The sequence below is a fragment of the Sebastes fasciatus genome, chromosome 14, assembly GCF_043250625.1.
Source record: "Sebastes fasciatus isolate fSebFas1 chromosome 14, fSebFas1.pri, whole genome shotgun sequence".
In the NCBI taxonomy this organism is placed as follows: Eukaryota; Metazoa; Chordata; class Actinopteri; order Perciformes; family Sebastidae; genus Sebastes; species Sebastes fasciatus.
This window is the reverse complement of record NC_133808.1, coordinates 13787209-13803995: the sequence shown is the minus strand read 5'-3', so window position 1 is coordinate 13803995 and position 16787 is coordinate 13787209. Positions and strand designations below refer to the sequence as shown.

The window sequence follows — 16787 nt, the reverse complement described above, 5'->3', positions numbered from 1 at the left end:
CTTCACTGCAAAAAGACATCACAGTACCAGTTTTACTTGGGAAAGGAGAAGGAAAAGCTGTGATTAAAAGGAAAGGAGTTGAGATATGGCAGAAAAGATGGGAGGAGACACCAGAAAGGAAGGAGATATTTCAAAATACAAAAGTCGGTCATAACAAAGACGTATAAAGAAAGGAACAGAAGGGAGGAAATCATCATAACAAGACTCAGACTGACACTTTGGCTTTAATGGGGAAAAGGAACAGTGACAAGTGTGGGGATTGTGGTGTTAAAGAAAATGTGCAGCATATCCTAATTCAATGTAAAAAGTATGAGGCTGAAAGAAAAAGACTACAGGACCAAGTCAGAGAGGAGGGACGGGATTGGGATCTGATGGGGATACTGGGAACAGAGGGTGAGGGGGTTGAAGGCACCAGGAAGGCATTATTAATGTTCTTAAGAGACACAGGATTGGTGGATAGAATTTAAGAGTAGGAGTAAAGAGCAAATGACATGATGTTACACACTCTTGTACAGTAGGTGGCGGTATGCACCTTAAAGTTGGTTGCGATCCGCCAGAAACCGAGAGAAGAAGAAGAAGAAGGAACCTTTCTTGCGCTGCTGTGAGCCCAACACGGAACTTAAGAGTGTTACACCCACACTAGTACCGCTAACGCTAACAGCTGTGTAGCTAGCCTGCCGGTTCCTGCTGAGTGTTCACCTCCCGTTTCTCAGTTCAACTCTCACTGTACTTTAACTAACCTCTCCAGAGCTGCATGACAGAGACCGAGCTGTCTGCGTGTTACTGTTTAGTGAAACATCCATGAAGCGATGAAACGATGAGAGGAGGGTGAGTACTGAAGCTACATGCTAACCAACCGGAGAGCAGCTAGGTGGCTAGCTAAGCTAAGCTAACTAGCTAATGTCAGCTGTTTTTAGTAAAGTTATATATAAAAGAGGCTCCTCGGGTTTTGTTTATAGCTAAAGCTTTAAAGCCTGGCTCGCCGTCTCAGAAGCAGCTCGTTTTGACAGTCCATAAATAGGTTGCTTCTTAGTATTATTTATTATTTTATGGACCTGGCTGTGTGGAGTGATTAAAAACGATATCTATTGGTAACGTCTAACGTTATCTGGTTAACATTAACATACCTGTCCTAACTGTCTTGTTAGTGGTAGCTAACTGTTAGGTGTTTTCCAGCAGCTGTCATCATCTCTTCCTTGTCTCTGGGTGGGGTCAAGACATTATTCAGTCTTGTAATATCTATTAAAATGTATCCTCATTTCTACCCAGCAACATGCATTTATTATTGGTGGTGCATTTCTGAGCCCCACAACTGCATACTTGCTAGTTAACATCTGTTTCTACTCTGGGCCACACCTGGTTAGGTAAAGCTGGGTGTTTTCAGTTCATCTAGCCCACCAGCCCTTGAATTAGCTCAACACATCTGATATACACCTAAACGGGCGTGTCTGTAACAGACTGTACTTGTCAGTATTTACCTTTCAATATACACCTATTACTATATGGCATATGAATAGAACAGGACTGCAGTCCTCAAACCTCATTGAGTGCATCCACTGTTTGGACAAACAATAATGGCTGGACATTTTGAATATCAGTCATTTCTGGCATAAATATACCAGATATTCAATAGTTATAAGATAAGATAAGATATTCCTTTTATTAGTCCTGCAGTGGGGAAATTTGCATTGTTACAGCAGCAAAAGGGATAGTGCAAAAAACAAGATGCATCAGCTAACACAGTAAAAAAAGAGCTAAACAAAGTGTAACAAAATATGAACCATTTAAATAGAAGGAAGTATAAAGATAGGAGCAGTATATACAGTATTGATAATAAAAAGACTTATCAAAATTGCACAAGTGGAAAATTATATTGCACAGTGAGAATGAAATGAGTAAATGAAATTCCACCTTAAATATCAGGTTATTGTCAGTTATATTCTCAAATATGAGAATTTGTTGTTTTTCCTCTTATTGACATCATTTGAATCTAGGTTTTTACATTGTTAGATTGACTAAGCATTTGTAACCATCTCTTTGGGCTGTGATGGGTATTTGTCATTATTCTTTATTAAATAAACCAACAAATTGGCTAATTGATAATGAACTTAATGTCCATTAGTATGTGCTGATGCTGGCCACATGTTCTGGATCTAATTAATTAAATAATTAGGGTTTCTTGTCAGACCATTTCTTTTTAGATTGACTGAAACTTAAGATGTTTTTCTAAATCCTTTCCTTGATCATGTACAATTATATTCAACTTTCTCTTCTCTCCCCTGTACTCTTTCTTTGGCTCTCTCTCTGTATTTGCAGAGTGTGCGTCGCGTGACTCAGCTCTTGTGTAGCCATGGAGAAGCCCTGGAGGCTGTGGGGGGCGATGGAGCGTTGTACCCTGACTCTGGCCTCCTGGTCCTGGGGTGCTTGTCGAGTCTCCCTTTTGGCCCTCATCCTTACCTTCCACCTGTACGGAGGATTCTTTCTCCTAGCTCTTATCCTAGCCTCTGTGGCGGGCATCCTCTACAAATTTCAGGACGTGCTCCTCTACTTCCCTGACCAGCCCTCCTCCTCTCGCCTTTATGTTCCCATGCCAACAGGAATCCCTCATGAGAATGTGTACATACGCACCAAGGACGGCGTGAAGCTCAACCTCATCCTGCTTCGCTACACAGGAGGCGACACACCTCCTGGAGTCACCCCTGGCAATCAAAGCAGCCCCACCTCCTCTGCTCCACCTACCATCCTTTATTTCCATGGTAATGCAGGTAATATTGGTCACAGGGTGCCAAACGCCCTGCTCATGCTGGTCAATCTGAAAGCCAACGTGGTGCTGGTGGACTACCGTGGCTATGGAAAGAGTGAGGGTGAGCCCAGTGAGGACGGGCTGTACCTGGATGCCGAGGCCACACTGGACTATGTCATGACCCGTCCTGATCTGGATAAGACAAAGGTGGTACTATTTGGCCGCTCACTGGGGGGTGCTGTGGCTGTGCGCTTGGCGTCAGTCAACCCTCACCGCGTAGCAGCCATTATTGTTGAAAACACCTTCCTCAGCATCCCCCACATGGCAGCGACACTCTTCTCCTTCATGCCCATGCGCCTGCTGCCCTTGTGGTGCTATAGGAATCAGTTCCTCTCCTACCGACAGGTGGCGCTGTGCCGCATGCCCTCGCTGTTTGTGTCTGGTCTGTCGGACCAGCTTATCCCTCCAGTCATGATGAAGCAACTATATGAACTGTCTCCTGCACGGACTAAACGCCTAGCTATCTTTCCAGAGGGCACGCACAACGACACATGGCAGTGTCAGGGCTACTTCGCTGCTTTGGAGCAGTTCATGAAAGACCTGATGAAGAGCCACGCCCACGAGGAGAGCGCTCAGCCGTCCTCTAGTGTCACCATTATCTGAAATAAACGGTCAGGGACTGACTGTTGACTACAGGTTATGGGCTGGAGTAAGCGAAGGCTGTCACGTAAATTGATTGGATGGACTTCATTGATTTTTGGAAAGAATGTACATTTTTTATGCTTTTGTCTGGGTTTCTATTTTATTTCACTCTTTCTACCTTTTCACTTTCTGTAAATGTAACATATTTGTTCAAATTATTTGACTATTTCAAGGGTTTAAGAGAGGGTAACAATGCCCTCATGGCTTCTTTCGTGTTGCAGCTATGAATGCATGTATTTATGACCATAAATGAATGAAGCCAGAGCATACATGCCCACTCTGTCACAACCACAAGAGATTTGCTGTAATGGGTCTACTGAAATTAATTATGAAAACTGAAACAATTGCTCACAGTATAATGACCATATGAGGACCTATAATATCACAGTGAAGACTGATTACTACTGGAATTCAAATTACACTTCTTCTGATATACAAAATGAGACACTGATAATATGTAGGCCTATACTGTATATATCTTTAATACGTTACATTGCACTTATTTTTGTTCAGATTTACCCGAGTGTTGAGTTATGTACGCTAACATCTTCTGAGCAATACTTTGAGGAGCATAAGGATGTTTTTTCTCTAAGCTTTTGGTGAGGATCATTAATATTTAGAGCCCTTGCAACAGCTCAGCATGACATGACATTGTAGTGATTAATATTTATACCCTTGAAAATTTTGTCTGGCAAAATAGCATAAAAACTTGTGCTGCTGAATAATGATATTCAGCCTGAAAAAAAGTGTTGAGTGCTGAGATGAAGTGGTCAGTAAGATAACGTTGACATGTTTGTAACTATCAAAAACAACCTCTTGAAATTTTATTTCCTGTCAAACTACTTCTGTTTCAGTGCGATTTGGATAATCTACAAGATATTCTCCCCGTTACTGCTTCCGGTTCAAACGCAACTAGCACACAGGATAACTTTTACAGTTAAGTTGCTATTTGGCAACGTTGGCTCCTGTAGTTTGGTAAAGAGCATTTGCTCTGTGTGTGTGGTTTTGTTTTTAAAGGATTGGTTCAGATTTCTTTAAGTCTATCTTAGTGCAACACTTTAACACATGCCCATATGTACGCTGAAATGTTATCGGTCGCTGTAATCTTCCACTCCGTATGGATACTGAACATGATCATTTGCAATGTAAAGCCAAGATAATCTAACGGACAAAATCCAGTCCCCCATTTTTATCCAAAAAAAAGTATTCCAAAGATGAGCAGAAGCTAATATGAAGCTTCAGCAGTCTGAGTAAGATAAATCAAGTAGGCATTTTCTAAGGTAAAGTCTTATTAAGTAGAATATGTCCTCTTTGTGTTACTGTTCTTCCACCCAGATCAACAAGGAAATACACACTGAACAAAGGAGAGATTTTGTTTAGAAAGACTCTTATTTTGTCTAACTCAGAGTGAAGTCTCATATTAAGTACGGGATTTTGTCCCCCGTCTCTTGCACGCTAATCACACTAGGAAAGGATTTCTTAATGGCCAGTATAGACAGGAATAGGGTTGCAAAAGGTATATTCAAGGTGGAAACTTTCCATGGGAATTAACAGGAATAAAATGGAAATATAGTATTTGCTCAGACATTATTTATCATGTCATTTGCAGATAGAAACAACCATTTTACCATATTATATGCAGACATTATCCATTAATTTGCCAAATAGATTATTTCATTTATCAAATACATACAATATGAAATGGGCCAAGTGGTGAGTTAACTAGCTAAAATTTGACAATGTGGACTGTGTGCAAATTTGGGGTTAAAATGATATCCCCACATAGTAACAGTTAGCTAGCAAAAATGAACAGAAGGTGTTAACAAGGTATAAACTGTGTATTTTGCTTTCAGCTACTGGTTAACTGAAATATTGTAAAATAAATATGTTCTCCAGTAATATAATCCAGACTTATATTTGGCTCAGACAGTGCAGTAGTATGGGCTGCACATGTGCATGCATAGGGTTATAATTTTATTGAAACACTATTTAAGAATACTGGTAAATGATCTGTACATGTGATGCAAGAGTGTGCTGTAATTCAATTAAATGGGCTTATTTTTAGCCAAAACATGCCATGCCACCCCCCAAAAAAATCAATAATTTCACAATTTTTAAATTGAAACTGTGGAAATTTACCGGACATTCCGCCCCTTTGCAACTCGAGACAGGAAGAACAAATACAACGACCAATTACTCTGTCAGCATACATACATATGTGAGTATTGTATTAAGCCAGTCTTGAAAACAACCTGAACCCATTCTTTTAAGAACTAAAAATAAAGTGTGAGCATTTTTAATCAAATGTTGTGATGATTTGTTTGCTATTATCAGCACCATAATTGTTAATCTGAGGATTCTAGGTTCTCGTCTCACCCCATGCTTATGTGGCACAATGGCTTTACTCACTTGGAGGGCTTTTAATGAGCTAATTAACCTTTCCTGCACGTCTTCCAGGGGGTAGAGAAGAGCCTGACGATTCAAACACTGTTATCTGCACTTGCTTTCCAAATGCAGCATGCTGCACTGCAGTGGTATTAAAGCCATTTGAATACAGATCTCCATAGCCATATTCTACTGTTTTTCTAAACAGTATGCTTAACAAAATTTAACAAACATCAAAAGACCAAATTTGTTTGTGTCAATGTGAACTTGAAAAATGGTCTAAAGGCTACTATGAATGTAAATTGTGCTCTTAAATTAACAAGTGTGCTTTACAAGAAATAATGTACAGATGGTCTTTTCTCCCTTTTTTGTGTGACTTTTTGCCACCAGTTGCACAGAACAGTTTCAGATATTTTTTTGCATTATATCAAATCCATAAACTGAGTTCCATTCATCCCATCATGTGTTGTGCAATCCCACTTCAACCATGTGATTATACACTCATTTTGTTCCACAGGCTTTGTTTGACACACTTCTGCTGTTAGTTTGCATTGCGCCATCTGTTCATTCAAGAAAAGACGTAGAAACTTGTCATCATTCACTTGATTTATTGTTTTGATGGCTGGCCTAAAGCAAAGTCAATAATAACTAGAATATTGCGTTTTTCTATCCTAGCCAAATGTAGTGTTATTGTCCAACACTGTCGATGAAAAGAAATGGAATCAAACCGAATGTCTCTTCATTTTTATAATAAATAAAATCATCTGCCAGGTATTCTTCAAATGCACTATGGGACATATTTGTATATGTTCTTATGATTGTTAATAGAGTGGAATGAATGATGTTGAAAGTGTTGGCATAATTTCAAATTTGGCATTTGCAAGCTGGCATGAGATTACGTTGAGTGCTGACAAATTTCTGTAACGGACCTGCACAGTGTTGACATTATTTGTGTACATCTACCATGACTATCTGAACAGTCAGACATCTGAATGATTCATCTTTATCTTCAGTGTGAAGCAGTCAGTTTGAGGTTTGAGGGGTTTTTCCATTTTACTTGTTTTGTTTTTTTTCTATTTCAAAACAATGTCAACAACTTCTTTTGTAAGCACACATTTTCACTTTCTATTTTCTGTACTGTAACATGCAATAAATTGATACATTGAAATTGTTTGTCTTGTTAGGTTTTTTTTTTGCTTCGCTTTCTTTTTTTTAAAATTTTGTTTATGTAACCGTTATTTTATTTTAATTAATTCTTGTAACCTGGAGTCACTTCACTTTTTTTATTCTGGGAATTGCAGTTTGTTTGTTTTGCCATTTTATGTTGCCGTTCAAGTCAGTTTTGTACTTCCTTCTTTTCTTGGCTCCTCTAGCTGTCAAATTAAAATGTAACGTTTTCATTAATAATGTTTATTTCTCCTCTCTCTCTCTCTATTTCCCTACCAGGCTGTCACTCATCCAAACTGCTGACCCATCCTTCCTGTTTCCACTCTGTAACAGTGATGTGTTTCATCGTTTTTAAAGAGCAAGATAAAGAGAAAGGGGGGAGAGGCTTGTCAGGGCTGCTGGTCTGGCAGGAAGCTGTGAGTGTGGTTAGCTGAGCGGAACAGTAGAGGGGAAGCAGTTTTGCCCTTTTTTGTACAGTATTTGCTCTGCGTAGTCCCTCAGACTTATCTGGAACCGGCTACTGAAGGACAAAACGAGAGTTAAGGAAGTCAGTGGAGCTTTTAGACAGGCATTAAGGTCAAGCTAGAGGCTCTAGAGACAACATTGATGACAAGCAAACATCCACATTCTGTCAGAAGAGAGTCAGTGTAGTTGAGGCCTCAGACTAGTCATGCTGCCAGTGTGAGCTCCCTGGAGATTATATGGGCCCCGCGATGGCAGTTTTGGCAGGTGTGAAGCCTGGGACTGGACAAAGGACAGGTGAAGGGAGGCTGTCCTGGCCAGTTTTCCTGCTGACGTTAGCTGCTGTCACCTCCTCCTCTCTTTCAGCTTTGTCCCTGTACCAACTGGTGGCTCTCAGAGCTGAGGTAGAGGGACTCAGATCAGAGGTTTGTCGCAGGAGAGAAGAGGGACAAGAGGCCAAGCATGCAGGCCAGGTGAGAGACAGCTAGTCCTTATAGACGTCCTCATCTGCACAGGATTAAAGTAAAGACAAGCATTTTACCAGCATGTGTTGTTTTTCTAAAAAAACTTTATTGTGTCTCTTCAGACTGAGAATATCAGTCAGAGAAGCAGCCAAGAGTCCCTGCACCAACCTGGGCACCAACCTGGGTCTCAACCTGCTGTCACCCTGATGAGGAGGAGAAGATTGGCCTCAGGATCGGAGCCATCGGGTAAGATACAGTTCACTGTTAATGTGCGAGATGCCGATATTAGTTGCTTTAGTTTGCATGGAGTGCAAGATTGGTTGTGTTTTACAAATCCATATGTTCACTTGCAAAAAGACTGAAAAGTGATGTAGAGAGTGTGACCGATTGTGACCAATTTAATTTCTAGTTTAAAGGATAACTTTGGTATTTTTCAACCAGGACCCTATTTTTCCATGATTTATGTCGAAGTGACTAATGGAGACGACACTTTCTGAAGCTGGTCCACTATCAGTTTACGTCCACTAAAAGTGCTTGTTTTTACCACTGACAGGCTCAGATTGTTATTATTAGTGTCTGACAACATTATGGAAAGGACCCTACAGAGAAATTCAACTTTTTTCTTTACCATTTGCTTGATCCGTCTCGCTCGGAGAAGCCTCATTCTGAATCAGAATCTTTGTTTATTGATAGGTGTATCAGGTATACACTAGGAATTTGCTTTGGTTCTTTGGTGCAAATAAGCAGTAACAATAGAATAATTAAAATGTTAGAATAAAATAAGAATAAAAATCATCCACATTGTCTTAATCAGCTAAATATTCAGCCATGACAATTAAAAATATTTTAGATAACACTAAGCTACGCTTTCTGTACTCCAACACAACAAACTTTGACAACACCGGTGTCCCGTGTCACTCCTCTCCCCCCTCTGACTCACTTTGCCACGTCTCTTTCGGCAACAAGTCCCATGACACAATGAGGTAAGAAAAACGTTTTATTTCTCTGTTGGGTCCATTGCACAATGTTGTCAGACACTTATAATAACAATCTGAGCCTGTCAGTGGCACAAACAGGCACTTTTAGTGGACGTAAACTGACGGCACCAGGTTGCCCCAAATGATTACATTACAGCTTGTTTAGTGGATGGTGTTTGCAGCGTTCTCCCTCAATACTGGAACAATTTCAGAAAGTGTAGTCCCTATTAGTCACTTAGACACAATAACATAGAAAAACAGGGTCCAGGTTGGAAAAATACCAAAGTTATCCTTTAAGGCGGCGAATTAATGTCTTCAATCCATTCCTTATTGTTATATTTCTTATGCCAAGTCTATTCATATAGCTCAAAATCACAAAATGTCTCAGGGGGCTTTACAGTCTGTACATAACTTCTACCCTTTGACCGGTGATTCAGAAATGGAAAAACAGTGTCCGCTTTAAAACAGACTAAGAGCCAAGTGTGAATGACTCAGCAGCTTTGGTATTAACCACTTGGAAAATAACAAGTCTGATATGGTGAGATAATGCTACCATCCGCTCAAGCTATTTTCACAGGTGTACAGGGCATCAATATTCACAGTATGCTGTTGCTAAGTGCTGACTTTGTTAATGGAATTTTGCCCAAAGTGGAAAAAAGGGAAGGAGCAGAAGGAAGAAGAGAGACAACTATGGAATTACCAATGTGCAGATTGTAAGGAAACCACTGACCAGTACTGACATTTCTAAATTTCTCTCATGTTTCATCACAGTTGCTCAGCCTTGCCTGCAGCTGTTGGCAAACAATAGCAGGAAAACCTTCAGGAAAGGTACAGTATGTTCGACCTGGGCTATGATAGTTTAGTGAGTTGTAATATAATTGAATTTGATGTAGTTTTTATTTGACATTTTACCATTTCATATTAGTTTTGAACTTTGGAAGTTAGAGTTAAAATATATTTCACATTCAAATCTGTATAAACAAAGCCCAATCAGACTCCAGTAACTGATTCAAAACAGGTTGACTGTTGGGATACATGTTTAGCTTGAATGTGCTTTGACATGTTTTCTGATACATTCTTATTTCATGGATCAGAATACAACTCGGAGCCGCACACGGGTATCCCCTGGCAGGCTGGGCTGAGGAGAGGCTCTGCCCTGGAGGAGGACGGAGACAGCATGTTAGTCAGAGAGGAGGGCTTCTACTTTGTGTACAGTCAGGTAGGTTGTCTGTTTGTTGCCATTGCATAGTTTTTCCACAGGGAGGCGCTGCTAGTCTGTTTGCCAATCATCAGCTTTTACATAGGAGGGGAATGTGTCTACATGCATTGCAGGGAAAAAAAGGGTGTGCTTGATCTAAGCATGCATTTGGTTAACAGACCTTGAAGAAAGGTCAGATAAAGAAGAGAAAATGCAAATGATGCATGCATAATAAATGAAGTAGCAAATTATTTACCACCCACCTGACTGTTTATACATTTTAAAACTAAGGCTGTCAATCGATTAAAATATTTAATCACACATTTTTTATCTGTTCAAAATGTACCTTAAAGGTGAGATTCGTCAAGTATTTAATACTCTTATCAACATGGGAGTGGGCAAATATGCTGCTTTATGCAAATTTATGTATATTTATTATTGGAAATCAATTAACAACACAAAACAACAACAAATATTGTCCAGAAACCCTCACAGGTACTGCATTTAGCATAAAAAATATGTTCAAATCATAGCATGGTAAACTGCAGCCCAACAGCCAACAACAGCTGTCAGTGTGTCAGTGTGCTGACTTGACTATGACTTGCCCAAAACTGCATGTGATTATCATAAAGTGGGTATGTCTGTAAAGCCCCTTTGAAAATTACTCTGCCAGTTTTTCCTCCGACAAATTTCGCGTAAGTTTGGAGCGTTATTTAGCCTCTTTCGCGACAGGCTAGTATGACTTGGTACCAATGGATTCCTTAAGTGTTCTAGTTTCATCTGATACCAATATCTTCACTCTACCTGAGCCCACTTCAACCTAAAAAACACAAGTTGCATTAAAGAAATAGTGGTGTTAAAACGAATTTGCGTTAACGCATTATTATCGTGTTAACTTTGACAGCCTAGTTAAAACCCATGCCTCATATACCATAGATTTAACCCAGTGTTTCTGCAGGTCTACTACATGGACAGCACCTTTGCGATGGGTCACGTGGTGATCCGGAGGAAGAGGAACGTGGTGGGAGACGAGCCTCAGTATGTGATCTTGTTCCGCTGCATCCAGAATATGAACCCTGTGTACCCTTACAACACCTGCTACACAGGAGGTGAGTCTGAGTTATTGTTTATGTCGAGCTATGTTCACCCTCTTTTACAACAGCTGTTATGGAAGGTCAGTCAGTGTTTTTCAAGCCCTTAAGCATGTGTGTGTGTGTGTGTGTCTTGGCTGCATATGTGTGTCAGTAGTAGGCTATGGTTGATAGTTGTTTGTGGCAAGAAAAACAAAAAACAAAAGTTCTGAAGTGTACATTTGCATCTCTCAGGTATTGTGAAGCTTGAGGTCGGTGACCACTTGGAGCTGCTGATCCCTCGCTCCACAGCCAACGTGTCCCTGTACGGAGACGCCACCTTCCTAGGTGCCGTCAAACTGGCTTAAAGTGCATCATCTCATTCAGGACCCAAGGGACACTGTTGCGATGGGAAAGAGGTGCCATAATGGGAGCAATGAGGCACAGCTCTGGTGACCTTGCCTGACTTTAGGTGATGTGAATATGTGAGGTGAGAAGCAGCCATTTCTGTACTGGCTGAATCACAGACTGTGTCTAGCTTTGTTCAGCCTGAGGGGACATGACGGGGACTATGAGTTGATGGCTTAGTCTTTACTCTTACAAAATGCATGCACCTAGCTACAGCTGTATTATGTTCATTTCTACGACACATCATGAAAGCATTTTGTAAAAACTGTCAGGATCACGCGCTTTTTCTTCATATAATCACGAACACGCGGCAAAGTCTGACTTGTGAGATGTGACTTTGCCTGACTTGTAAGAGATGTGTAACTTGTGTGTCATTCTCACAGTTTTGATCAATAATCTTTCTTCCTGTAAGCAGCAGCAGCAGCATTTCTGTAATAGTTCATCTGCTTTGTTAATTTAGATATCTCACCATAAACAAGAGTGGCCTGATTTATCATCTGAATGCAGTAATTTGAGTTTACCTAACTGATTGAAAATTCAGATGCAATAAAGTGACAGTTCTTTCACAAGATATGACATCATCGAGAATCTGGGTTGAGGTTGTTGTTCCTTTGTTGGCCACGAGAAGGAAAGACATAAGCGCAGCATAACATCCTGCCAGGCAGCAGAGAGAGACAAATGGAGCTAAGGTTGAGCGGGAACAGTGGAAGCTCAACTAAAAGTGCCTATTTTTAGATTGTACAGGCAGATGATGTCTGCACACTCAAAGGAGCTGCTGCTCAATGAATTTGTAATGCTGGAGGAAATAGTAAAATGTCCTCAATGGATGGTTCAGCTAGAGGGAGAGTTACTCCTGGGGCAGGATGCAGACACATTTCGACCAATGGATTTCCATGACTGTATACACATTTTCATAACAGGACATTCAGTGAATTCTGTGTATACATGAAAAGAACATATAATATATGGTGTCAGAATTAACCTTCATAATATTCAGAGTGATATATATATATATATATATATATATATATATATATATATATATATATATACATATATATACATATATATATATATATATATATATATATATGTATATACATATATATACATACATATATATACATATATATATACATTTATATATATATATATATATATATATATATACATTTATATATTTATATATATATATATATATATATATATAGCTATATATATATATATAGCTATATATATACAGCTAGTATGACATGGTACCAATGGATTCCTTAGGCTCTAGTTTCGTATTGAAAATGGCCATGATAGTTTTTACTCGCCAAAAACTTTAGCGTAAGTTTGTTTATTTAACCTTCTTCGTGACAAGCTAGTATGATATGGTTGGTACCAATGGATTCCTTATGTTTTAGAGTTTCATATGATACCAGCATCTTCATTCTAGCTTAAAAACTGAGTCCGCCACAACCTAAAAATTTGCAAGTTGCGATAAAGAAATTAGTGGCGTTAAAACGAATTTGCATTAACGCGTTAACTTTGACAGCCCTAATAATAACTGTTCTTTTTAATGGATTTTCAGTGGAATCATGTTATTATTTTATAAAGTTCTGCTGCACAAATTAATGAATCAAAACAGATGTTAATAGGTTTTGTTTTACACATTGTAATAGAATAGTTGTGCCTAATGAAAAGCATAATAGTGGAACACAGTTCACTGCAGTGAAAATCAGTTTGATTATTTTACCACAAATTAATGACAGGAAATATAGTTTGAATTATATTTCTGTCCGCTATCTGCTGTCAGGGAACAACTAAAACAACCAACACTCTGCTGTAAAAACCTCATTTTTGGATACAGAGGTTGTGCCCAGTGTCAGTCAAGTCGATGTCTATGTTTTGCCTACACACATTTGTACTCGTCCATCTTACTTGCTTTTGTTTTGGAACTCTGCACATCAGATTTTGAAGTCACTTGATCTAGTTATGTCTTTGAAGCATCTTTGTGTTTTGTCAGACACAGAAATGCATTGTGGTGATCCAACTAGGAGATTCATGTGAGGAGGATTCACATTAGTTTGGAGAAATATATACAATTATAATTTCTAATATTTATGAAAAGGTGAAAAATTCACATCTGGGCATTAACGCCCCCCTGGGGGTTTGGGGCAAAATGCTTAAGGGATATCCTCCCCCACCCCAATATTTTACTGCTAACTGCAATTAATATTCAGATAAAAATGATTAATGAGGAATAAGCCATAATTTAGTCATAAACCTCTCTTTAAAATGTAGAAATACTGACATAATTGAAGCTAAACCGCATTAAAGTAGCATACTTGACCTTTTACTCCGTGCTATTTTTAAGCCAGATATTTTCTAACTTATGAAGTATTTTTGCATTGGGGTTCTCCTACCTATCACACTCTGACCCGTCTGTTTCTCCCTCTCTGTGTAACACACACACACACACACACACACACACACACACACACACAGGCCTTCTGTCCGTTGGGGCAAGAGTTAGACAAAGCCCAGTGGGTGGTCACTTCTTCACCAGGCATTTTGCCCTTGGAGTCATGGCTCCATTTGACAAGAAGAGAGACCAAAAGAGGGGGAGGGAAGAAAGTCTAAAATAGACGGCTAAGAAAGAAAGATTTCAAATGGACCTAATGGATAGCAGTAGTAGCCATTAGTGGAAGAGGAAGTTGAGGAGAAGAGAGAGGCTGTGAGGCTAAAACAGATAGATAGAGAGAGAGTAGGCCAGGCCCAGGCCAGTACTACAGCCATGGAAGTCAGAGAGGCTCTTTGATGATCTGGTAAACAGAGCAGGCGGCTGTACAAACACAGATCGAGAAAAAGAAGAAGAAGGAGGAGGAGGAGGAGGAGGAGGGGGAGCACAGACCTCTCCTATAAACGTGTCAAGCATGATGCCCCCCCCCCCACACCCCCTCTGGGCCACAAATGTCTTTGTGTGGTGCCATGGTGACGGCTGGTGTGTTGGCGGAAGCTGATGTCATTGTGGGCTCGCCTCTCAAAAGAGAAACCAGCATCTGACCGGAGAATCAGGAAATGAGACCTGCTGTGTACACATGCTGGCACTGTGTGCAGTTCACACACTCACACACATGTTGTGAGTGCAAGGAGTGGTCTTGTTAAACACCGAAAAAAAGCAGGCAGATGTATATCACATATATTATATTTACAGAGTTGTCTCTTAGCGTAATCGTTTGAACACTATTTGCATTAGACATATTATTAAAGGGGCTCTGTGTATGAATCAGAAATTGCTTGAAGCCCGTCAGTGTCCTGTTGCTTGCGCTTGTGCTCGCATAACGTAGACACAATCGGTCAAAACAGTGAGGTGACACACACAAACCTGAACGTCATTGACAGGCATCATGGTGATTTACCTTAGCAACATTAGCCAGCTAAAACCACAATCTCACTATATATTTCACATGTTTGGTAGTAATGTTAGCTCACCAAACGAAGGTCCCTCCATGAATCAAAGGTCCGGTGGCATGTTGATCCTAGTGTTAACTTTTCCTGCTTCAGCCTCCCGACCGTGGTCAGAAGGCACAGGGGAGACACCAGAGTTTTGGTCTACTGAGCCAGAATCGATAACATTACTCGCTCTGGAGTTAACCCACGTCACTCCACTCAGCAGCAGGGAAAAAAGACATCTGCAGCATTTATTTCTGCGCAAACTGCAACTTCCAATACATTCACTCGATATTCTCAAAGCTAAACTAACTCTTTCTTCTGCTCCACTGCTCACTCGTTTTCTCACACACTCACTGCCGCTCTCTCTCTCTTGCTTCACCACTCACTTCCCACATGCACACACACTCCCACCACACTAGTTTACCCACGACGTCGGTCACGTTCCTGTTTTGCAAGACGGGCTTCACTAGATATAACTGGGGTTTTTTTTGTGCTTCCATGGAGTTTGTGTTGGAGTCTGAGTTGTGGTGGGGGCTGGTCGTCATTTCTAGCCGAAGTTTAGCTATAGTTGCACGCTGAAGGCACTCGCGAGCGCACATGACATCACATTCGTTGGATTTTCCTGGAAAAACCGGCCCACATTCTTCATATTAAAAGCATACTACAGGCTGACACCCAAAAGGTGTCATTTTTTAGGTTAGGTTACGACCTGTTCACACATTGGCAATAAAAAATTATTTAAAGACATTTATATGTGTAAAAGCTTACATAAAGTCCCTTTAAATACATTTTTAGCTGAAGCTGACAAGAAACAAGTCTTAATGTTGAATGGTTGCCACACTTATATAAAAAAAATCCGTCAAGAAGTGTAACGTCTTCTAAAAACCTAGGCAAGAAAAAAAACACTCCAAATATCTTGTTTTTCTTTTTTATGTAGTTCTAATAGGCACAGTCTTCGCTGCGAACGCCACGTATCCACATGAGGCTCAGTAAGCAGGATAAACTCATATTTCGATTTTTTGTTTGATATTAGTAAATTTCTCAGGAGTACAGAATATGTTGCCGTCTTGTAGGAGAGAGGAGTAAATTCAGTGGAATCATCACTCCCAGTCCCTCAGAGTCTGTCGCCTCCAGTTTCCCATATTTCAGGCTGCGTCACTCGTGTTAAACGGGGAACTTAGCGTCTCCGTGTCCCCATCTGTCCTTTTCATTTCCTCCCCTCCTCCCTCTCTCCCTGTTTGGGAGCTTTTTAGGACAGGTCTGACTGATGACGGGGGGCTAAAGGTGATCCCTGAATCCTGATTATAAAACCCAGCGTGCTCTGTTTCTGCAGCAGACCACCACAAACACACACTGCAGCTTTTGCAAGTAGACGTAGATATGCACATGCACATAGACACGCACACATGCATGCACATGCGCCCTCAGTGCCGCCCCCCAACACTGACAGCACTCACATCGTCTCACTGTGCTTCAGTGTACTAAACGGTTGTTCCATGTACGTTCTACTCTAGTATTTGGGGATTACTTTGATCTGCTGCAGTCAGACCAAAGTAATCAGGCTGATCCAGAGCCCTCCAGCTGAACTGGCAGCAGCACTGCATGGATTTCTCATTTAAGTGAGGATTTGGTTTATCAACAAACTGGATTGTGCCATCCGCTCCTCCAAAAGTCTAAACACCATGTTCTGTGCCTGCCATGCTGTAGGTTTTTAATCGATTCAGCTTGAGACGACACTAATTGTTTTTGATCTGAAAAAGACGTGACTGA

General features: G+C 40.4%; 2 protein-coding genes across 2 annotated transcripts; both read left to right on the top strand.

Annotated features, from left to right (window-relative positions):
• Positions 1-560: 560 nt before the first annotated feature.
• abhd13 (abhydrolase domain containing 13) lies at positions 561-6998 on the top strand. The gene is made up of 2 exons (XM_074659061.1): positions 561-828; positions 2317-6998. Exon 2 carries the CDS (start codon positions 2351-2353, stop codon positions 3404-3406), a length of 1056 nt encoding a protein of 351 aa, XP_074515162.1. The 5' UTR covers positions 561-828; positions 2317-2350; the 3' UTR covers positions 3407-6998.
• A 360-nt stretch (positions 6999-7358) lies between these two features.
• Positions 7359-12145, top strand: tnfsf13b (TNF superfamily member 13b). The gene is made up of 6 exons (XM_074659062.1): positions 7359-7932; positions 8046-8169; positions 9672-9728; positions 9995-10119; positions 11057-11207; positions 11424-12145. Exons 1-6 carry the CDS (start codon positions 7699-7701, stop codon positions 11534-11536), a joined length of 804 nt encoding a protein of 267 aa, XP_074515163.1. The 5' UTR covers positions 7359-7698; the 3' UTR covers positions 11537-12145.
• The last annotated feature ends 4642 nt before the right edge of the window (positions 12146-16787 follow it).